Below are 18,319 nucleotides of genomic sequence, written 5' to 3' on the forward strand. Positions count from 1 at the left end.
CTAAAACTCATAATTTAAATACGTATTGTTTCATTCGGACTAAATAATGAGTAGACGAGTCACCCCGTGCTACTTTATGAGGATGTGAACACATTTTAATGTAATGGTTCTTTGTAACATTGGTTCAGGTCGTTCCTGGAGCCTCAAAATATGTAATAACATATCACAACTGCATTCTTACATAGCGAAAAACTATGCAAAAATGTTTGCTATTTCATCCACATAGCCAATTCCTTAAAATGTGTTAGCCCACGTGGGCTTAACTGAACAAATTAATGACCTAAAACAGTCCAAAGCAATCTGATCTTTAGATTATTGGCCTCATGTGGCGCCGGAGCGGCCAGCGGGCTAGATAACTATTTGATTAAAATAATAGAATAAATAACCCATTTAAGATGTTTGGGAAACGGTTAATATCCTGAACCAAAGCATACTGCGGCCTTGATATGCATCAACACTATCAACAGGTTTACTTAAATGATTAAATGACCTCAAATCCCACTTTAAAACCTAAATAAGTAGGCTGATAAAACCGTGGTTAATTTTGAATATTATCGTGTCAACTCACTCCGCGTCAGCGTGAGCTAGGTGTTTCAAACGTCGTTAGCGACAAAGATAAAATATGTAGTAGATAACTATATAGTGGAAAAAGTTTCCACAAAAAAAGAAACCACGTTTATCAAGTCGCCAGCAATAACTGTGATAGTCTTTTTAGTCTTCACCAGACTCATCATCATCCTCCTTGCGTTATCCCGGCATTGGCCCCGGCCTGTGAAGGCCTGGGGTCCGCTTTGACAAGTCTTCTCGAGACTATTTAATGATTACTGGGAAGTGATTCCGCAGTAGAAATATATAACCCCTGTCAAAATGACTTTGTAATTAACAAAGTAAGCACTTGGTACTAAGCTTAGGAGGAGTTATCATATTGTGTTGTTTCCTCCATCACACGTAAGTTTCAAAACGCCTTGCGTAGGCCGACAAAAACCGCTTTAGAACCATGCTAATTGTATTATACCTATTATACCACATCTGCTTGATCTGCTTGTGACGCAGGATATGTAAACACGCGCCTTGCGAAGGCGGCAGGTTTTCAGCAGGCTAAATAAAATATTTAATCGCCTTGCGCAGGCAGAAAATTGAGTCACGAAAATTGCAAGCCTTGCGCAGACTGCAAAATTTTCAGTTGTCTTAACAATCATATTATTCACACACCTTGCGCAGGCGGGAAATATGAAAATGGGAAGATGCACGTCTTGCGCAGACGGCTGGTTTTTATCTAGATAAATAGTAATACACATAAGCCTTAATAAGCGGGAAATTTATTATCGGTACCAAAATAAATAGACATTGGGGAATCTATTTTGCCAAAAACTGAGGAAGGCTTGTACTATGGTAGCAAGGCGACATATTACTCTTATTATAGACATATGTATACTTAAATACATAATAACTCAACCGTAACTCGGGAAAAAAAGGACGTAGTAAAAGGAAAAAGATCCAATTCATATAAACATAATTATTTGAATATAATCTCAACGTAAAAGGGAAAAGCCATTCAAATAAAAGGCTATTTTCAGAGGATGGCTCTCTTTCGTTCAACTACGTCCCGCTATTTGTGTGCATCACACAAACATATTCCCATACTGGGATTCGAACCCAGAACCATAGGCTCTGCAGACAGGGTCACTGCCTACTGTGTTAGACTAGTGCTTTTACACCGTCTTAACACTTGATATTTTTTCCACTAATGCCTGCTTCCACAGAATAATAATTATTATACTAGCCTTTAATATCCTGAAGCGGACTATACACAAAATAAAAACATACTGGTTCTAAATTTCTTCACACCTTGCGCAGGTAAGAAGTTTTTAGTAAGCTAGTGCAAGTAGTAACCAAGTAATCAAATTAATCAAATACGCTCGCCTTGCGTTATTAAACGCTATTATTATAGTTAAGGATTAAAGAGTGACTCTCTCGTATGCGGATTTTCTCAATTATCTTTAACCGGAACTTATATTTGGTAATTAATACAACTCTCCACATACCTGAGTTTCACTTTGTAATCCTTTACTTCCACTGGCAAGCGGCTTAGATTTGATTAAGGCATAAGAACATTACCAAACTACATTTTTCAGAGGTATCCCTGACGATACCGTACTGTGTATTTAAAATTGCCCATATTTATTTACGGAACATTTTTCGGATTACACAAACATGTTCCCCAAAGACGCTAATGATATAGGTTTGTTAGTTACCTTTCTTTAGAGCGGAAAGCTCGATTTTAAGGCACACAGGGATCGGATATAAAAGCCAACATGATACTTAGAATCAATAAATATTTATTGACGCCCTTGCCAAGTCCGGCAGCTATAGGCTTTAACTTTCGACTTTTGATCTATTTCTGAATTCCGTTACAGAATATCGATCTATTTAAAGAGATTGTAAAGGAATTTTATCCCGCAGCACAGTACCTACCACAATGGGCACGCACGGAAATTATCAGGTCACAGCACAGGCTCATCTTCGGCCGCAAGGCAAAACAAACACTAATCGCGTCAATTACGACTTTAATTAGGACTGTTTTAGTCTCAAAGAGGACAAGGAGATCATTATTCAATTTTTACTTTCTTGACCTGTTCCGTGCTTAAGACGAATCGATTCACTGAAAATAATAACTGAAAAAGAAATAAAAAATCGCTTACTTACGCGACACGCTGCGCTCAAAGTGAATCGATCAGGTGCTCAGCTTCTAAAACATTTAATTTATAATAGTAAACGAACGGTAAAACCGTTTTCTAAAACGATATTTTTGATTAAACTTACAAAAAATTCCAAGAATTAAAGAATTCTAAGAATTTTTTGTAGTGAACCGAACGTTCCGACAAACAGAACGCCAATGATGAAACATCGTTGCCGTCCCTACGGCACGGGTCGCCTGGTGGAAGGGGAAACCTGAATCGTAAAACTGGAGTTGCAAGTTGTTTACAGGTGTTCAGCTGTTGTGAACCGCTACGCATCTACAAGCAGTATCGCTGTCTCAATATATTAAATAGGCTTCAAATAACGGTACAGAAGCTTAATAAAAATAATTATATAATTGACGGGTCAATTTATATCTCTATTGATAAGTTCAAAGGTTCAATCTAATTAAGATTTCAAATAAAGTTGATTGATTATAATAATTATTTCGTGTTCTTATTTTCACTACTTGAATACAGTTTTGAAAATTCCCGAGTCTTTATAAAACCTATGCCCTCCTAAACCTTGATGTTGGCGAAATCGTTGACGAGCCATAACACAAAAAAATAATTGAAAATGTAAAGATAAAGATTGAATTCCCACAGAAAATTTAAATTTCGCGGCAATTTTTAACGCCAAGATTTAGTTGACCGATGATATTTATTTTTCCCTTCACTAGCTCGGAAACACGCGTTTTGTCCTTTAATACCAGCGGGTAAAAACGCATTTTATCCACTAGTGGGTAAAGTAATTTGACCTTGAATATAGTCAAATTAACTGCTTTAAAATTGATAAAAGTAGGTGAATCTAGTAATAAAGATGATTTACCACCTGTGGTACTACTGGAAGCAGTGATAAATTCATTTTTTGCGTTGTAGTTTCCTCGCTATAGTGAGGGGAAAAGTTTTGTGTTACACTCGGGTGCAAATGTATTTTACTTCTCGTGTGTTAAAAAACTCGCAAGTTCAGGATTCTATTCTCGAACCACTCGCTTCGCTCGTGGTTCAACTATAGAATCCTTTCACTTGCTCGTTTTTCAGTTCCACACTCGGCGTTAAAATACAACTTTGCCCCCTTGTATAACAAATAACTATTATTCTGTGGGTTAAAACAAGGTGAAAACGTGTAAGTACAATTTAGTACGTTGCTTCTGGAAAGTTATGTACGAAAATATTGGCATAATTAATGGAAGATTTTTTTTTTGATTGGGATATGTACATTATAGGCCGAAGTTATTTTTCATCAACCCTCCCCATCTCTCCCCCCTCTGCGTCACCCCTCTTCCCCCCCTTAAATAGCCGAAAATACGGTTTTTCGTGATTTCTGACAAAACCGTTGCAGATACAGAAAAAGCGTGTAGGAACAAAGTAATCCTTAATAAATTTACTACAAATCATTCATTGACACTTTGGTTCTAGCACTTATAGTTTTCGCGTGATCCATCACGAAAGTTGGTCCTTTGCTGCAATTTTCTTTAGTGAATGTTAAGTTTTCTCCCAAATTGCTTACGAAATCTGTTTGATATTACTAAAATATTATAAACTGAAAATGAATTTCAGGGGGAAAAATCACTACCATGGGTGGAACTTGAACTCACGGATTCTGGATGAAACTCCAGGGCTCTACCAACATCTACCAAAAGCTCATCCCCAGTCATCGATATTATATGGATCAATGGTGCTCCTAGCCACTACTACCGTGAAAATATTACGTCTTAAATAGTTACTGGAATTCCAAGACATATTGGAAATTCCACCCATGGTAGTGATTTTCCCCCTTAATTTTATTTTAGTCATGGGTTACAATATTTTAGTCATATCAAACAAATTTCGACGATTTCGTAAGCATTTTGGGCGAAAACTTAACATTCATTAAAGAAAATTGCAGCAAAGGACCAACTTTCGTGACGGATCACGCGAAATCTATAAGTGCTAGAACCAAAGTGTTAATGAATGATTTGTAGTAAATTTATTAAGGATTACTTCGTTCCTACGCGTTTTTCCTGTATCTTCAACAGTTTTGTCAGAAATCGAGAAAACCGCATTTTCGGCACTTTAAGGGAGGGTAGAGGGGTGACGCAGAGGGGGGAGGAGTGGGGAGGGTTGATGAAAAATAACTTCAGTCTATAACGTACATATTTCAATTAAAAAAAACCTTCCATTAATTATGCCGTAATTTTAGCTAATTTCTCCCTACTAATTGTATTTAATTCGAAATCGTCATACAATTCAATTGCCAATTTAATCCTATGTTCGTGTGACACTGTGCGATGCGCTTCGTGACATAAAAATTGCTGAACGAAACATTAATGTCAAGCTGACAGTAAAAAAAATGTTATGTATGTGCTGTACTGGGGAATTGGGAAATATCATTTGTTGTTATATTAAATTTGCAAATAAATATTCTTAATTTATGTGTTTAGTATTTGTTCAAAAGTGTTTAAATACTAAGATTTGTATTCAACGTCATAGAGTAATTCAGGTAAATTATCTTTTACTACTTACCACCATAATAAATAATTTATGTTAGCATCCATGCCGTTTCTTGTTTGTATACAAACATTAATTACAAGAAACATGCTATCATGTGTAAAATTAAGAAATTGTGTTTTACGATCTAAATGTAAAAGTATTTTTAGGAAAAAGTGATTTCCATTTTAATATATTTACCTATTAGAACATAGTTTACTTGACAAATCTTTTATGTTCAGAATCATGGAGCCATATGGGAGTGTACCGGTCTTCATTGATGTGGAACGCGCGCCTGATCGGTACATTCTGACTCAGGAAATGTGCCATAATCTCGTTCAGAATGCCAAAATGGAGAATAGGTAAAATAATTACGGTTTTCTAATTCAAATAAGGGCCATTTTTTTCAAAGTTGTCCACCCCACTTTTTTTGTAACATGGGTATTTTTTACGCGATTCATACTCAGAATCGCGAGCTCTTTCGATCCTTCGAACCAAATGTCCCAAGAGTTCCATACATTTTTCAAACCTTCCATTCCGTTACCGCCATACAAAATGTATGAAAAAATGGTAACGGAATGTAAAAAAACCTTGGGACACTTTTTTTTCTCCTATTAGGATGGAAAGAGCCCGTGATTCTGAGTGGAAAGCACATAAAAAATTCCGAATTCAACAAAAACTTGGGGTGGACAACTTTGAAAAAAAATGGCCCATAAACGATTATTTCGAAAAGGGATGTTTCTTTCATTAAAAATATTTTTTTTGGAAAGAAATGTGCCTTATGTATGATAAAAACTATTTTTCAGTAGCAATCCAGAAAGCCAAACATTTGATCCAGCTAGCCAGTTCCAAATGGTACAAAATGAACCAATGCCAAGTCAATCGGGTAACCAAGACATGCCAGCGGTGTCCACTCAAAATGAAGAAGGCGGACAAAGTGAAGAGAAAAAACCCAGTTTGTCAGGAAAGTAAGTAAACTGATTTTATATCTTACTAGCTTTTGCGCGCGGCTTCGCTCGCGTTAGAAAGAGACAAAAAGTAGCCTATGTCACTCCATCCCTTCAACTATCTCCACTTAAAAAAATCACGTCAATTTGTCGCTCCGTTTTGCCGTGAAAGACGGACAAACAAACAGACACACACACTTTCCCATTTATAAATTTTATAATATTAGTCCAGGATGCACAATCAGTGTGTATGTTAGGTTTGAGGTTAGGACTCGGAGAATGATACACGCACACAGTCGGTAGCTAACTGAAGTTTATTGGTGCGCAGGGTGCGCTATACATGCATACATAACTATGTAGGTACTTATAGATATAATAACTGGGGAACCTCAGCTACGCTGATGTCGTGCTTTTGTTGGATGGCCACTTCAAACCAAAAATATGTGGATTTGCTGAGCGTAATAGCTTCTACAGCGCCATGCAGTCCGCTAATGAAACCTTCTCGGATTGGGCGGCCAGAGTACGAGGGTTGGCACTACATTGTGGTTTCTCGGCATCGACGCTCGACGATACCCTTCGTGACCGATTTGTTTTAGGCATGGTTCAGGGACCAGAACGAGACAAGCTCTTCACTGAGGCGATGTCTAGCCTCACGTTTTCCAGCGCTTTGCAAACGGCGGAAAATGTTCGAAGCGCCCGAAAAGGCGCACGTGCTGGCGCAACCGGGGCCTCGGGCTCCAGCGCCGCCGACAACGAGCTTGGCGTATACAAGATGGCGGCCAGCAGGGCGCCCGCCTCGGCAGGCGCGCGGCCCACCGGATCTACTGGCGCCTCGTGCACAATCTGCGGCTACCGTGGACATTCGGCATCAGATTGCAGATTTGCTAACTCAATTTGTGATAAGTGCGGTTCTAAAGGGCATCTTAAACGCGTGTGTCGTAAAAAGTTACCAAACAAAAAAATTAATTTTGTCGAATGTTGCTTGGACAGTGGTGATGAAGAAGGTAAGCATCTTCTATTCAATATTCGCACTTATAAGGGTGAACCTATGCGAGAACATGTTTTAGTTAATGAGATGCGTATTAATTTCGAAATAGATACGGGATCAGGCATTACGGCCGTGTCAGATAAGTTTTATTTTAAACATTTTGCATCCATACCGTGGTCCAAGCCCCCCACGATATTGAGAAGTTACGACGAGAAAATTATCGAAACTTTAGGTGTGTTAAGGCTACCATTTCATTACAACAACCAAACAAATGATATAGACATTTATGTTGTAAAGAATGGAGGTGATCCAATATTAGGTCGCGACTTTGTATCTGCATTTAATTTACAGATGTGCCCAATTCCTAAAAATGATTTGCATTCAGTCGATAAAGTAGGTAACGACACCGATTTAGTAGGTATGTTCAGTGGCCAATATCCGCACTTGTTCTCAGATAAGTTGGGATGTTGTAAGGATGTAGTAGTACATCTTAACCTAAAACCGGACAGCAAACCGGTTTATTTCAAAGCGCGACCGCTTCCTTTTGCTATTCGTGACAAAGTGGAATCAGAACTGAACCGTCTTGTTCAGTTAGGTATTTTACAGCCAGTAACGTATTCGGAATATGCTAGCCCTATTGTGCCAGTCTTAAAACAAAGTGGCAAAGTACGCATTTGTGCAGACTTTTCGGTATCAATTAATAAGCAACTTTTAATAGACAAATACCCGTTACCCCGTATAGAGGAGTTATTCTCAAAGTTACACGGCGGTCAACAATTCTCAAAGTTAGATCTTTCAAATGCATACAATCAGTTGCGGTTAAGTGAAGACTCGCAAAAGTACACTTGTATTAACACGCATAAGGGCTTATTTACCTACTCGCGGCTTGTATTTGGACTGGCCAGTGCGCCCGCCATATTTCAACGTTCCTTAGAAACCATTCTCGCGGGCCTCGATGTATGTATTTTTTTGGATGACATTTTGGTAACTGGTCGTAATAGGGCGGAGCACTTGCAGCGGTTAAATGAAGTGTTCAAAAGGCTACAGGAAGCTGGGTTGGTGTTACAAAAAGACAAGTGTTCATTCTTCCAAGATTCAGTTTCGTATTTAGGTTACGATATTGATAAAAATGGCTTACATAAATCGCCAGATAAGGTAAAAGCCATACTTGAAGCGAAAATTCCACAAAACATATCCGAGTTAAAATCTTTTTTAGGTTTAGTAAACTATTACAGGCATTTTGTGAAAAACGCATCATCAATTTTAAGTCCTTTACATACACTTTTACAGAAAAATACGAAATGGTCTTGGACGAGCGAACACGATGATGCGGTGTCTAACATAAAACATCAACTGGCTTCAGATGTCACATTAGCGCATTTTAATCCAAAAGCGAAGTTATTTTTAACAGTAGACGCGTCCCCTACAGGCTTGGGAGCCATTTTGAGCCTTATTAATGATAATGGGATCGAGCAACCCATATCATTTATGTCAAGGTCGTTAACGAATGCTGAAAAGAGGTATAGCCAGATTAGCAAAGAAGCGACAAGCATCGTTTTCGGAATACGTAAGTTCCATCATTATTTGTACGGCCGTGATGAGCCGTTTGTACTTAGGACCGATCACAAACCTCTTCTCAGCATTTTCCGGCCAGATAAGGGAGTTCCGGAAGTGTCGGCCAACCGCCTGCAGCGGTATGCTTTATTTTTATCAGCATACAATTACAAAATTGAATATGTTACCAGTGCGCGAAACACAGCTGATTTCCTCAGTCGTTCAGTGAGCGCGAGCGAGACCAATGTCATCGACGCCACCGCGAGCGAGCGAGATGAGGTAATTGACCGAGCCTCCTATCTCCAATTCATAACGGACGGCGACGTACCTATATCTATAGATAGTGTTTACGAAGCGACGCGCACTGATAACATACTCTCACAGGTGACAAATTACGTAATGAACGGTTGGCCTAATAAAGTAAGGGATTGCAAATTGCAACCTTATTATATATGTCGTTTAGAGTTATCTGTTGAACGAGGTTGTGTAGTTAGAGGTTCTAGGTTGGTCATTCCTGAAACTCTTCAAAATAAAATTATTGATGAGTTACACAGGGGCCACTTAGGTATGAATAAAATGAAGGCAGAGGCTCGACTGCGGTTTTGGTGGCCCGGCATGGCGGCCGACATCGAGCGGCGCGCGGCCGGCTGCGCGCAGTGCGTGAGCGTGCGCCTCGCGCCGCCGCGCGCGCCGCTCGCGCCCTGGCCATATCCACCAGAAGCGTTCCATCGCGTTCATATGGACATTTTGGGCCCTGCGCATGGGAAATACTTCCTAATCATTGTAGACGCACACTCTAAATGGGTGGAGTGTTTCGATGTATCAGTATCGTACAGTAGTCGCGTAATAATTGAGAAAGTTTGCGAAACTATGTCTAGATTTGGTATTTTCCGCAACATTTGCACAGATAACGGTACTTCGTTTGTATCTAAGGAATTTGAGCACTTCTGTAGAATAAATGGTATAGAACACATCACCACTCCCACTTATAGATTAGATTAGATTAGATTAGATTTCATTTATTCACAAGAATATATGGTACATAAGATGTTACAAATGAAGATACAGAGCCTTAATACATTCGGCCGTTAGGCATGTGAAAATTGGTGTAGGCATAGCCTGCTTATTCTAGTACATGCGTATATTATATTACTATTGATACTTATAATTATTATGTCATTCAATCATATTTATTAAAGAGCAGTTTCCATGTCCTAGTATTACCTACATTATTCATTACTTACTATCTTAAATAAAATTACATTAACAAAGTATCGCTAAAAAAAGTATCTATTCTGTAATATGTTTTATTAATGAGCTCAGCCTTTAATTTTCTTTTGAATAGATTAAGGTGTAACTCTTTCAACTGCTCTGGTAAGTGGTTATATACTTTAGAGGCCATACCTAGTATGCTGTTTCGCAAAAGCGCAGTTTTTCCAGCTATTGGGTTAATTTTGTACTTGAAACGCCTGTTCCTAGAGTTTTCTGATATTAGTGGGAACAAATCAGGGTTTGATTTGACAAAAACTGACATTTCATAAACGTAAAGGCTGGCTAATGACATTATGTTTAGATCCTTAAAATATAGTTTACAACTTTCAGTCTGTTTTAGTCCACAGATGGCACGTACACATTTTTTTTGAGCACCTAATACTAGTTTTTTGTTTGTAGAGTTTCCCCAAAATATTAAGCCATAACGAAGTATTGATTCTACATATCCATGATAGGCTAGTAAAGCAGTTTTTCGATCAGATATTTTAGCGATTCTTTTAAGGGCAAATATAAAACTATTCACTCGTTTACACAATGTTGAGGTATGTGTTTTCCAGTTCATGTGATTGTCTATGTCAATACCTAAAAATTTAGTTACGTCTGTGTGTTCTACTTTGTGATTATTATATTTTACGTCAAGTTTTATTGATTTTGATTTTGACTGATGGAATTGCATAATTTTAGTTTTATCAATGTTTATTTTTAGCTTGTTCGTTTCCAGCCAGTCGATGATAGTCTTAAGTGTGTTATTTATATCTGATTCGTATGTAGTTGGGTCATTCGATTTAATTAAAACTGTGCTGTCATCTGCGAATAGTATCATAGGATGTTCAATGTATCTTGGCAGGTCGTTTATATAAACTAAAAAGAGCAACGGGCCTAGGATGCTCCCTTGTGGAACTCCACGAATCAAAGGTTTTAATTGAGAATAGTAAGCAGTTTCTTCTTGTGTATCAGGACATAATCTCTTTATTTCAGTACACTGCATTCTATTACTTAAATATGAATTTAGTAAATCTAGGGCGTTACCTCGGATTCCGTAGCGCTCTAATTTTTTCAGCAAACGGTTATGGTCGACAAAATCGAATGCTTTTGATAGATCCATATATATTGCACAGATAGGTACCCCTTTATCTACATAATGAGTGGCAGTTTTTATCAATTCATAGATGGCTGTGGTCGTTGATTTATTTTTCCGGAATCCGTTTTGTTCTTGTACAAGTATTTGTTCTCGTTCTAGAAAATTATATATCCGATCATAAATCACTTTTTCAGCTATTTTAGAGAAGATGGGTAGTAAAGCTATGGGTCTGTAATTTTCCATTAGTTCTCTCTCATTTTTTTTGAATAGAGGTTTCACTACCGCGATTTTTAACTCCTCAGGAAATATACCTTTTTCAAGCATTTGGTTGCAAATAAATGCTAATGGATACGATATTACTTCAGCACAATATTTTATCACATTTGTCGCAATCTCGTCTATTCCAGTGCTATTAGTATTTTTTAGTGTTTTTATTATTCTAACAATATCAATAGGTGTTACAGGTTTTAGAAATATTGTGTTGAGAATATTTGCAGGTAATTTTTCCTCAGTGTTTGGCAGGCTGTTTTGATCGGAATTAGTCTTGCCTATGTAGAAATCATTAAAAGCATTCGCAATGATGATAGGGTCCGTAAGAGTTTCATTATTTTTATTCATAATTTCATGTATTGTTTCTATAGGTTGGTTTTCATGTTTATTATTAATAATTTGCCATGCTGCACGATTTTTGTTATTTGCTCTTTGAATATGACGATTATTTTGCAATTTTTGTGTTTGCTGGATTATCTTCTTTAGTTTTGAAGAGTATGTCTGAAGTTCTGCCTTATTGGAAGCGCTTGGATTGGATCTATAGTTCCATAGCATGGCCCGTTTTTTTTTACAGGATATTTTGATACCTTTTGAAATCCATCGTGGTTTGTTTCTGTAAGTCAATTTGATTCGTTTGTAGGGAAAGCATTGGTCGTATAAAAGGGTAAACAATTCCTTAAAGTTATTGTATGCATCATTGGGATTGGTATTTTTGTAGACATCCGCAAAGCTTAAGCTTACGAGGTAATTGTTAAATTTTTCTAAATTTTCACTTGAATAGTCTCGTTTGTTTGTGTACCAGAACGAATGGAGGCATCTATTTTTCAAAGGGCAATTTAGGATTATGGTACTATGATCAGACAAGCCCAAATCTAGAGAGCATGTTTTTGTTCCCGGTATGTTGACTGCAAAATTGTCCAAACAAGTTCCACTACACGGACGTGTGGGACTTTTTATTTTTAATTTTAGGTTATAATTTGCGAGAGTGTTTTCAAACAAGTTAACAGTTTTGTCTATTTTCATTGTATTAATGTTGAAGTCGCCACATACTATAACTTGTTTATTTTTTTTATTATTTGTCAATTTAGTTAAGGCGAGTTCCAATCTTTCGATGAAAGTATATATATCAGAATTAGGTACTCTGTATACACACATAATTATAATATTTGTGTTAATCAATTCTACTGCGCAACATTCGAAGTAAACCTCTACAGAAAGGTCATTTATTTCAGTTAATTCCTGAAAAGCAATTCCACGTTTTAGATAAATCGCTGCACCGCCTCTACGGTTTGATCGTGAAAAAATAGAACCTAGTACATAATTTTTAAGATTAAACAATTTACTTTCTTCTTTTAGCATAAAATGTTCTGTAAAACATGCCACCTCGGGACTGTGTCCACAATCCTGAAATTGCTCTATTGCTACGGTGACTGTATCAGCTTTGTTAATCAATCCCGCGATATTCTGATGCAGTATCATTAATGAGTGATCTTTCTTGTCTAGGCTGTTCAAGTACAATAGTAAATCCTTGTTTTTATGAGACACGTCATTTTGGTCTGGTTCCGTACTTATAGTTTGATGGATTTGAGAGCTGGTATTAACGAAAAAATGTCTGGTTTTGTTGTAATATTGCCAAATATTTTGCTATATCGTAATAAATAATTTTCATCCCATGGTTATTTATATTGCCATTGTGTTTTGAGAACATTTGAGAATCGTAACTAAGATTGAGATTACTATCTAACACATGAGCATATTCGTACTGCGTCACATCTAGGTACAGTAAATTATTAAATAATTCTACTCGTCTATTAAACATGTTTGAGAATGGCCCACAATTGAAAGTTGGTACACATAATATTACATTTGTGTGATCACATTTCATAATTTCATTTCTAATATATTCAACCACCCTATTATAGTTTTGAGATGTTTTGAAATCATAATCACCTATGAAAATGAGACAATAGTCATTCATCGTATAGCCAGTGAGTTTTTTATCTAAATTGTTAGTTAAGTGCCTAATCCCAACACCTGGGGTTAGGTAGTGGCAAATGTCATATGTTTCTGGCAAGATATCAGCAATCGACAATATTTTATTAGAGTTATTAGAGCTAATAATGCAAAGTTTTCTTTTTATTTTTGTACAGTTGTCGTCCGTGATTTTTGGTGATGCCGGTAATGGGGTTTTCCTTAGTTCTACACTACTTTCATCATGTTCATGCACCAGTGTATTTGACAATTTTGCGATACGTGACTGAAGCTGCTGTAGCTGAGACTTAATTTCTTGATTTTCCTTTTCTAGAGCCTGGAGTTTAATATTGGTACTTTCTAACTGCCTAGAGAAGTTCTGCTGTTCTTCGGAGAAAATCTTGTTATTTTTTTCTATAACATTTAGTTTGAAATTATGCAGCGCCGTTTGTATTTCTGATTGAATCAAGGTTTGTAAGTCATTTAAAATATTAGCGTTGTTTTTTACTAGCTTAGATTCTATTAATCGTCCAATTTGTTGTATCATGTTATTTGATATTGGGGACTGGTAGCCTTCATTAATTTCTTCAAATTCTGCTGTTTGTGTACTTCTTTCGCTCATTTTTGTTTCTGGTGGCAAGTCTGCGCCTGAAGTGCCAGTATGTGGACTCTGGGCAGGAGCTGGTTGGGGTGTTGATAGTATTGTATTACCTGTATAGTCATTTAGAATATCGCTGTCCTCGCATGACATATTACTTTCTTCGTATGCTTCCATAAGACCTATATTTCTATTGAATCCTGCTGGTGATATAGGTGTGTCGTCGTTTCGTTGTTTAGGGGTTGCATTTATACAATAAGGGCAGTTCCAATGCAGTCTTAGTTGAGCACCATGCTCTCTTATAAATGCTGAAGTTATATTACAGCATGAGTAATGGTAAATTTCCTTGCAACGAGTGCAATGTATAAGTTCTCCTCTTTCAATTCGTTGTTTACACTCAAAACAGTACATTTTGGCACAAAATTTTAAGCTTTAGTATTTTATGTAATAATATGTTTCGAATCGGTGTGAAGTTTTCGAAAAAGACCAGCCAGCAATGGTCAAGCGGAGATTTATTGTAAGCAGCTTAAACTAGCATTAAATAAAATAATATCTTCTGGCACACACTTACGTAATATTAACGTGAAAATACAAGAGTACTTATTTATGTACAGAAATTCAAAACACACATCAACAAACATGTCTCCCGCAGAGGTTCTCTTTGGGCGTAAATTGCGAAGTCGTTTAGACTGGTTACAGCTGGCGCAGCCGTCCTCATCACCACTGTCTGACGCAGCGATCGCTGATAACGTGTCGCGCCAACAGGCCTTGCAGACTAAATATTACGATGGTAACAGAAGTGTCCAATTTTGTATCGGTGAAACTGTGTTAGTTAAAGTTTATAAAAATCAAAAATCATACTGGACAATAGGAGTTGTAATTAAACAAATAGGTAAAACCATGTATATTGTGAAATTAGACGATAACAAAACGCTAAAAAAACATATTTATCAATTACAAAAGTATAAAGGGGAGGAGATAAGTGAAGAACGATCCGTGGCAGAACGAACACCCCCCTCCAGCACTTTGATTGAAGATCATGAGAACGAGCCTGACATGTTACAGGCTCTCCTATGGCCACCGTCAGGTCTCCAGCAGGCAACTCCAGCACCCGAACCGGGCCCTCCGCGAGAACGCCAAGAAGCGCAACCATCAGGCACTGCTCAACGGGAATCCTCGCCACCTCTTGATTCACTTACTACCGGCGGCAGTGACACTGACGGCCGTGCGACGTCAGTAACTGACGAGCCAGCCAGGTTGCCCTCGCCGACGCCGACGCCAGGACAGAGCCTGACGGACGGTTCGGCTCCGCAGGAAGATGTTCAGGCCGATACCGCGCCAGAAATATCCCACGTAAATACGAGGCCTCGGAGACCCTTTAATTTTGGGGTTAGGACTCGGAGAATGATACACGCACACAGTCGGTAGCTAACTGAAGTTTATTGGTGCGCAGGGTGCGCTATACATGCATACATAACTATGTAGGTACTTATAGATATAATAACACGGCGTAAACAGGGTATACGCTACAACTATAGCTACATACATATTATTAATCCTAACAGTGTAAAACAACACTAAATTCTCATGTTTAGTATAGTCACACCTCGGACACTGGCGATCAAATATATGAAAGAGGCGCGTTTCTAGCACACAGTCTAAGCTCGTGTACGTGAACGCGTACCTTGCTTGTATGAGTGAAATATGCCAGGTCGACTGTTCGCGTTTGTGACAGGCGGAAACGGTGAGGTAACCGAGAGGGGGTGGGCGGCACTTTCAGCGGGGAGCGGGAGTGGCCATACTGTAGGATAGTACTCTTTATTACTGTGGTATAGTCACCAGCAATAATGTCACTGATATGATTGTAGATCTGCTATACAAGGTGCTCGCGAGGAACCCGCATAACTTGAACCACGCGTTTCTGAGGCCAAAAGAAAGAAAAAAATGTTATATGAATTTTAAAAATTTTCGCAATTTTTCTTTTTTTTTTTTCTTTTTTTTTGGACGTATTTTCACATAAAAAGCAATTTTTATGCATAAAGTTGGCAATTAAAATGAGTTCCTTAATAAGTTTTTCTAAAAACCAAATTTTTTGGAAGTTTTTCTTGTCACATTTTGACATCTATCAATGACTACTGTGAGACTATGCTTAACAATTGCGCATCAGCGCCGTTAAGAAGACCTTTTCTACTAAGTAACAATACGGAAATGTTTTTTTTTAATTGGCAATAACTCTGAAACTAGACGAAATCTAGAAAAGTTTATATGACATTCTAGTCTTAAAATGTGACCAAGAATATGCCGTTAAAGTTATATGGGTTCCTCGCGAGCACCTTGTATAATTATATTTAAAGTCACATACAGGTCGAACGCGATTAATTAACATTATTTTACCTTTTTTTTTAACGTTGGGGATGTGACTTTAAATATGTGTACAAAGCGCGAGAACTTAAAGTGTTATATTGCTATATAATTTATCATTTTGATCATGTTTTATACGTACATGAATAAAGGTTTTAAAAGCCTTCCTACGTTTTTCTAACTAGGTACACCCTATTTACATAACCTTAAATGGGATGTCAATGTCAGTATAATAAATTAATAATACGCGTTGTATTGCTATAGCGCTGTCTCGCTTAAACTTCCGAACGTTGTGCGAATCGGATTGAATGGAAATGGAACTTAACATTTATTTTTTCTCCATTAGACCTGCCTCGGAAAAAACGGACGCGGGCTTAGCGCCGGTGCCCCGTCGCATACGTTGCCCTGAATGCCAGCGGTACACAGCTGAAAATGAGGAGAAAATGCTGCGTCATATCAAAAAGGTAGCTATTAAGTATTATTTAAACCACAGAACTAGATTTAGACAGAAGAAACTAGTTCATTTATTTGTATCCCGGCCGAGCGTGTCAGATTTTGTACCGAAGTTGTTACTTCCCTGTAATTTTAAATGTGTCTCAACTCTCAGGCCCTTGAGTGTTCATAATTTTTGTGTTGCTATTAAATATCACGTAACGAGGCGTTTTTAATGTTTTTGTTACGTAGTATTACGTAGGCATCAAATCTTTGCTTATTTTTCTCTGGGTCTATGATTTCGTCATCATTCGTTATTTACTTTTTTTAACAAATGGCAACCCAGAGTCCCACACATTGTGCTTGAAAAAATAATAAATAAATAGTAAAATGTTGTAAGCATGGTGGAAGGGGGTAAGAGCTTTACTAACAAGGGGGATGGATGGGCATAAATAATTGTAATAAATCTGCTTAATGTGACTGGCAAATATTAAATGTCATTTCGCACATAAATTCCGAAAGACCCAGTGGTGCGAGCCGAGGCTCGAACCCGCGACCTCCAGAACGGAAGTCGCACGTACTTATCGCTAGGCTACCAGCGCGATTTGTGAGGAATATTTTCTGTAAAGAAAATTAAGGTTACATGCAAGGGAATAATTTACAAAATTATGTTTTAAAATTTCAGGTACATAAAGGCGAAAATCCCTTCCAATGCTACATGTGCGACTACAGCACGTACAATAAAAGTTTGTTCGAAGAACACGTCCGTATCCACCAAGGGATAAAACCCTTTGAATGCTCCCAATGTGACTACAAGAGCGCCTCCAAGAAAAACTTAAAAAAACACGAACTCATCCATAGACCCAATAACCCACTCAAATGTCAAAAATGCGATTTCATAGCCAGACATTCGAAAGCTTTGAAAAGACACGAAGAGACCCACACGGACGGTGATTGGCTCAAATTTGACACATGCAAGTTCCAATTTCAAAATATGGCCGCGTTCAAGAAACACGAGCGCACACATAAGTTTAAGTGCAAGGATTGTGAGTTCAAAACGTGTTCGAGACCGTTTTTAAAACGGCATATGGTTAAGGAGCACGGTGTAACAGACGAGAGTGTCAAGTGGGGGAATTTCTGCTGTCAAATTTGTGGGTGGACTTCTAGTTCTGTGGTGAAGATTTTGTTGCATTTGATACATCACCCTAGGCAGGAGGTTGATGAGAGCGTTATAGATATAAGCATTTTGAAGAAGCATGGTATTATGTGAAATACTAATCAGATATAGGAGTTGTATGTGTGAGTATTACATAGTTGTGTCATAAATTAAATATAACAAGACAATACCAGCCCATACATTAAAATGCGACCGCCTACGAACGCGCTTACACTCCACCACACATAGATGGCGCCACAAAAAAATGCCTTGTTGCCACCGATTATTTGTAGATTGGCATTAAGTGTCAATTCCGAGCCGTAAATCTATGTCAAAAGTGACACTTAACGCCCTCTACAAGTATAATCGAAAGCTACAAGACATTTTTTTTTGTGGCGCCATCTATGTGTGGTGGAGTGTAAGCGCGGTTTTAGGCGGTCGCATTTTAATGTATGGGATGGTATGATCTTGTTATATTTAAT

At 37.9% G+C, this 18,319-nt stretch overlaps 2 protein-coding genes across 4 annotated transcripts; both read left to right on the plus strand.

Moving 5' to 3' along the window:
* Positions 1-5,091: 5,091 nt before the first annotated feature.
* Positions 5,092-18,087, plus strand: LOC125239091 (zinc finger protein 64-like). 3 transcript variants are annotated; one of them, XM_048146572.1, is made up of 5 exons: positions 5,092-5,220; positions 5,450-5,569; positions 6,017-6,175; positions 16,596-16,713; positions 17,367-18,087. In XM_048146572.1, exons 2-5 carry the CDS (start codon positions 5,454-5,456, stop codon positions 17,949-17,951), a joined length of 978 nt encoding a protein of 325 aa, XP_048002529.1. In that variant the 5' UTR covers positions 5,092-5,220; positions 5,450-5,453; the 3' UTR covers positions 17,952-18,087. The 3 variants fall into 3 exon arrangements, with proteins under 3 accessions (XP_048002529.1, XP_048002528.1, XP_048002530.1); XM_048146571.1 differs by having other exon boundaries at positions 6,014-6,175; positions 17,367-18,086; XM_048146573.1 differs by lacking the exon at positions 16,596-16,713 and having other exon boundaries at positions 6,014-6,175.
* Positions 6,558-15,246, plus strand: LOC125239092 (cold shock domain-containing protein 3-like). Its single transcript, XM_048146574.1, has 2 exons — positions 6,558-7,158; positions 14,654-15,246. The coding sequence occupies exons 1-2, from the start codon at positions 6,633-6,635 to the stop codon at positions 14,665-14,667; spliced, it is 540 nt and encodes a 179-aa protein (XP_048002531.1). The 5' UTR covers positions 6,558-6,632; the 3' UTR covers positions 14,668-15,246.
* Positions 18,088-18,319: the final 232 nt, after the last annotated feature.

Source organism: Leguminivora glycinivorella, chromosome 25 (assembly GCF_023078275.1).
Source record: "Leguminivora glycinivorella isolate SPB_JAAS2020 chromosome 25, LegGlyc_1.1, whole genome shotgun sequence".
Taxonomy (NCBI): domain Eukaryota; kingdom Metazoa; phylum Arthropoda; class Insecta; order Lepidoptera; family Tortricidae; genus Leguminivora; species Leguminivora glycinivorella.